Genomic DNA, 6,000 nt, shown 5'->3' on the forward strand with positions numbered 1-6,000 from the left:
GAAGTATGGGGTGGTTGATCACATGTGTCTGTAGTCAGCTTTAAGGAAGGGTTTATTTTGGCTCACAGTTTGAGGAGATACAGTCCATCATGGAGACAGAAGTATGGGGTGGTTGGTCACATGTGTCTGTAGTCAGGACGAACAGAGAAATGAATGCTGATGCTCAATTGGCTTTCTTTCTTTTTTTTTTTTTTTTTTTTTTTGGTTTTCGAGACAGCGTTTCTCTGTGTAGCTTTGGAGCCTATCCTGGTACTCACTCTGGAGACCAGGCTTACCTCAAACTCATAGAGATCCTCCTGCCTCTGCCTCCTGAGTGCTGGGATTAAAGGTGAGTGCCACCAACGCCCAGCTCAATTGGCCTTCTTACTACTTTCCCCCATTTTCAGCCTAGGACCCCCCAGTCCTTGGGATCCTGCTGTCCACTTCAGGGTGGTCTTTTCTGCTCACTTAATCCTCCTTGGAAACAGAGTCTTAAGACACTCCCCAGAGATATGTTTGTTAAAATCCAGTAGGTTGACCATGAAAATTAGCTATCATAGATCCCCCCCCCCTAGAAAAACACATAAACTTGAATATTGTGATTTTACTGTTGTCATGTTTGAACATATCTTTTACCTTATTTTTGTCTACAGAATAAGCCAGTTCGAGTCTGGAAAGGGTAGAGGGTTGCAGTCAGTTTTATTTATAGTAAGATTATAGGGCTAGAAGATATCCTTCTGTCAATTTCAAAGGTAATCATTTTCCATTTGTAGGAAGCATGGATGACCTGCCAGTGGTTCTTGAGTGTGCACGCCTGGTGGAAAGGATGTTTAGCCACATTGCTACTCGAGCTGAGGAGTTCACCTCGTTCTCCCCATTCCTGGTGTCCCACTATGTGACAGAGGCACAGAAGGTAAAACTCATGCTCATCGGGGGATTCCATTCAGTCTTAGGGCATGGCTTTTTACCAGAAATAGCAGTGATAGGCTGACAGCAGTGGCTTTTCCTGTACATGGTGTGTGTATGTGTGGCGCCGGGTGGGGAGGCTGTATCAGCCTTATGGAGTTACGGTCAGGACTGAGGGATGTGTAAGGGTCATTAGAACCCCTGACTGAAGTTGGCTCAGGACTCCCAGGTTTTGGTTCCAGAACAGACTTGGGCCTGTTTCCTTTTCTTGTTACTCAATAGGCAAATAAAATGTCCCCCAGGGCTAAGAACTAAGAACTCTTATGGGTCCAGACCAGCAGAGTCTAGAAAAGAGGGGTCCGGGGTAGTTATCACATTCAGTTGCTCCTAGACACTTAGAGCAGACTATAGGGAAGACACACTGGGAAATTTGTTACTGGTGATTTTTGTTCAAATTTATCCGACTTTGGAATTGCTGTTTTAAATGATGTATTTATCATTAAGAGTTACTTGTTTGCAAATGTCCATGCAATGTTTTCACACTTCCGTAAGCCACTGGTGCCCCATGGTAAGGGCAGTTTAGGACTGAAAATGACATTGGAACTTTACTTTGATTAATGAATGTCAGTGTGTCAGTGAGTCAGGTGAATATAGGGTATATTGTGTCTCCATTTGCTTGTGTTTGTTTTTTTTTTGTTGTTGTTGTTTTGTTTTGTTTGTTTGTTTTTTGAGACTGGGTTTCTCTGTAGCTTTGGAGGCTGTTCTGGAACTTGCTCAGTAGACCAGACTGGCCTCGAACCCACAGAGATCTGCCTGTCTCTGCCTCCCAAGTGCTGGGATTAAAGGTATGTGCCACCACTGCCTAGCTTTTGCTTGTATTTGTATAAACACATTTACATGCTTTGTATCTGGGAAATAGCCAATCTGGTGGGCTGGTTTGGTATTGGGATCTCTTGTATGCATGGTAGTAGGCTACTATTATAATGTAATGTCTGGTTAGAGAAGTCAGCATTTCTCCAGGGAGGATTGGTTGAACAGCCTTTCTAGATTGTTTCCTTCCCTGTTTCAAGTAACTATAACTGTTCAGTAACTTTGTACCCTACACCCTTGCTGACATCAGTATGTTAAGCTTCTTGTCATCCTAGCAACTTTGGCTGGACTGGGGGACGAGAGGGGACAGCAGTGCTAAGTAGTAAGTACATGAAAAGATACTTCCAGTGGTCCTAGAATGACATGGGGACTTGTAATTTCATTTCCTTATGAGGATTTAGCAGTTTTATTGAAGCTTGAAATTTCCCAAGAATGTGAGTCATTAACATATAAACTTTTGATGGAAGAAAGCTTATATTTTTTAACTGGAGAATGAAATGAGACACAGTAATTTCACTTTGTTGAGGGACAAAACGGCAAGTGATGCTTGGAACCCATAAGTCATATTATCCTAAATTTACTTTTTGAAATTTCTGGCTTCATTATTCATCTCTAATTTAAACTTGTCCATTTTTTCCTTTGTTTTGTTTTAATCTTGAAAGTAAAAAGGCTTGTGAGTTATTTAGGCTATTACATCCTGGAATCTATTGGCAGAAGTCTAGGTCTTATCTTTCTCATTTATTTTTAAATTTAGTAATGAAGAAAATACTCCGTATGCATTAGAGACAGCTACTGAAAGCCATAAATTCTCTCAGGCAGCATGTTTAGCTTTAATTAAATGCTCAAGAGCAAAGACAGCCAGAGATATCTCTCCATTCATCCCCTGTGTTTCTGTAGACTGAGTGTTATGGGAGAACCTGTGAGGGATAGGCAAATGCCCTGGGGACACTCTGTTGGTCAGGATATGCTATAGCCCACAGGCCTCCTTGTTTTGTCTGCTCTTTGTGATGTGGAGTCCCAATGAAAACATACAAAGATGTTTCTCCAATGCTTTGCTCTTTTACTTCCAGATCAGGTTTACAATAGTCTCTCCATATTGCTAGTTTGGGATGAGTAGTGGTTAATAATTCATCCCACCCAATGAATTTTGAAGCTGCTGGAATACGGTTATTCATTGGCCATTGATTCTAGTTGTAGAAACTTCCTTTGTCTTAGAAAGTCTGAAGCTCGGATCTGTGGCTGCACCAGTTTCATGCTGTTTACTGAGCTCTCTGGAGTTTTCAGCATGTTTTCTGATCTGTCCTTAGTTTGTGCTTAGAGCCCTCCTTTCTTCCCAGGTAACCTTGTACCCTGCTGTGAAGAACCTGCTCCAGGAGGGGATTTATCTCATCTTGGATCTCTGCATGGAGCGTGATATCCAGTTTCTGCGGGCCTCACTGCAGCCTGGAGCACGAGATGTCTTTAAGGATCTGCACAGCGACTACCTCAAGTACCACAAGGCCAAGCATGAAGGAGAGAAAAGATACACAGCCTAGGCCACACCAGAAGCACAGTTACCAGAACGCCTTGCAGAGGCATCATGGTTATGAGCTATAGAGGATGTAAGGCTTCTGAAGTTCTTATGCACATGTCAACCACCATGGGCACACCCCCACCCCGCCCCCACACACAGTGAGTCTCACTGTGTATCCCCTAACTGGCCTAGAACTTACTATGTAGATTAGGCTGGTCTTTAACTCACAGAGATCCATCTGCCTCTGCCTTATGCATGCTAGGCTAAAGGAATGCACCACTATGCTCACTTGAGGATTAAATATTTTTATAATTTTTTTTTAAGCTTTTCGAGACAAGGTTTCTCTGTGTAACAGCCCTACTTGTCCTGGAATTAACTCTGTAGACCAGGCTGGCCTCAAACTCCACCTGTCTCTCCCTCCAGAGTGCAGTGATTAAAGGCGTGCGCCACCACTACCTGGCTGTAGTTTTTTGTTTTGTGTTTTTGTTTTGTGTTTTAAAGCTGAGTGTTCTTTAATATTCCTACACCTAGGATGATAAGGATTGAATGGAGGGCCTCACACATACTAATCTCACACTTCTGCCACTCAGCTATACCTTCATGCCTCAGTACATCTTTTTATAACTAAGTGTAGCATAAGAAACCTGAAAATAGGTTCTGGGATGGGATGAATTTAATGGAAAAAAAATTGCTGATCGTTATGACTGTGCCTAATGTAGTCCTTTTCCTTTTCCCCTCTCCTGGCTGGAAACTGTAGAACTGGTGTTTTGCTTCTGATGCATGGGTCTGTAATTAAATCCTGTTTGAATAATTCTGCCATTTACATCAAGTAGCACAGAGACACTTTCCAGCTGCCATGCCACTCCTGTGCCTTTCCTCTGAGAATTCTGGTGGTGCTGGGGGAGCAGTCAAGGCCCTGGATAGTGTGGTTTGTACCTGTCTGATAGAGAGGTATTCTAGCACAGGAGCCTGCTTGTTCCCACTTCAGTCTGAGAAGCTCATTACACAACTTCGTACTCAGTTCAAGAAATAATGTTAACTGTTCTTACTATTTAAACCATGTAAGTTATCCAAACAGCCTTTATTATCACTTTAGAAATGTCTGTTTTTAGTCTCTTTGTTGTATATGTATAGATACATAAATATATAGCAAATCGATCAAAATGTGTTTTAAGGTTACTTAATGTTTTCTTTTGTAATAGTTGTCCTATCTTAGAGTCAATAAAGATATTTGGTTATTTTTAATTTGGCATAGTATTTTGCTGATTAGACATAGCTGCTTCATTTAATTAGTCTCCTATTGTCAGACATAGGGATCTTCTACACTTTCCTTTTATAAATATTGCCCATGACTAGATCATTTCCTAAGTCAAATTCACATAAGCTGTTTATTTAGTTTTAGAATATTGTGTCTTGTATTTTTTCTCCATTTTTTAATTTAAATTAGAAACAAGATTGTTTTATATGTCAATCCCAGTTCTCTCTCCCTCCTCTTCTCACCGTGTTTTGTATTTTGAAACAGGGTCTGTAGTCCAGGCTGACCTTGAACTTGATCTTCCTGCTTCATCCTCCTAAGTATTTGGATAATAGGTATGTACCACTAGTTAACCTGACCAGAAAGTCATATTAGTTTTAATAGACTTCTGTAAATATTGCTAGTTTACCCTCCAGAAAATATACACATTGATTTTCCCCCAAGTGAATCTGTCATAACTTGGCTTGTTCTACACAGTTAGGAATTGTGGGTAGGCAAGGAGTTCTTCTAGTGCTGGCAGTCACCAGCCCAAGGCATAGGAACTAGACTGGCAGACCCAGAAGTTTATGACTTCAAGCCTAGAGAGCTAGAGACAGTAGACCTTGCAAGGCTTAGAATTCTGGTCTTGATACTTAAGTTGAAGGCTTAACTGCTGTGGGCTTTAAGAACTTGGCAAGTATTACAATCCTTTGCTTCTAATAGCTGTGAACAACAGCAGCGGGCAGTGGTGGTATATAATACTTGCTGATGATACAGCTCTTGAATGAGCCGTGGATATTGAGACCCTTAGTTCTCATAGTGACCAGGAAGATGCTTGGCCCTTGACAATGATTAGTTCTATGGTTCTTAGGCCTTAAGACTCTTGGTATTTAAGCCTTGGTGGATTTTTGGGATTGTTGGCTGATGTGTAGGGCCTATAGTTCTTCCTTTTCAGCTCTGCATTGAGCTTGTCATCTCTGCCCCTCTACTTCCCACCAAGATCTCTTTCTAGATCTCTTTGGCTAACCTTTCACTGCTATTGTTTGCTGCTATTATTATGACCGTCTTTGCCTTTGCTACTGCTCTACCTCTGCTTCCATTTCGTATATTACCAGTTCAGCCTGTTCTCTTACAGATACTACTAAAAGCAAGCAAGAAAAGATTGCTTGAGCTAAGTATGATAGTACATGCTTGTAATCCTAGTACTTGGGAGGTAGAGGATCAGGATCAGTTTGTCATTCTCTGTGAATTTGAGGCCAGCATGCACATCACATGAGATCTTGTCTCCAAGAGAACAATAGCAAAAGGCTGCTTAGAAGAAGCCTTCTGTTGGACCTAGTGTTGATTGTAACACTAGGGTGCAGCACAGAAAGGTGTCTTAAAGTCAGCTGATAGCTTGCAGTGCTTGTATAATCAGAAAAGAGGTTGTGTCAAGTATGTTTGTACCAGTTGCCAGCCTTCTCTGACCACCAGGGGAGATGTTCCCTGACTGGTTTCG

The 6,000-nt window shown here is 41.6% G+C and overlaps 1 protein-coding gene across 5 annotated transcripts in view; it reads left to right on the top strand.

Annotated features, from left to right (window-relative positions):
- Urb2 (URB2 ribosome biogenesis homolog) overlaps positions 1–3,519 on the top strand; it is a 28,679-nt gene extending 25,160 nt beyond the window's left edge. For 2 of the 5 annotated variants that reach the window (XM_027404852.2, XM_027404853.2), the window contains 2 exons: positions 753–892; positions 3,093–3,519. In XM_027404852.2, the coding sequence (XP_027260653.1) occupies positions 753–892; positions 3,093–3,290 (338 nt within the window). In that variant the 3' untranslated portion in view covers positions 3,291–3,519. The remainder of the gene's footprint in view (positions 1–752; positions 893–3,092) is intronic. The other 3 variants (XM_027404854.2, XM_035442753.1, XM_027404855.2) reach the window with 2 other exon arrangements.
- Positions 3,520–6,000: the final 2,481 nt, after the last annotated feature.

This window comes from Cricetulus griseus, chromosome 3 (assembly GCF_003668045.3).
Source record: "Cricetulus griseus strain 17A/GY chromosome 3, alternate assembly CriGri-PICRH-1.0, whole genome shotgun sequence".
NCBI classification, from domain to species: Eukaryota; Metazoa; Chordata; class Mammalia; order Rodentia; family Cricetidae; genus Cricetulus; species Cricetulus griseus.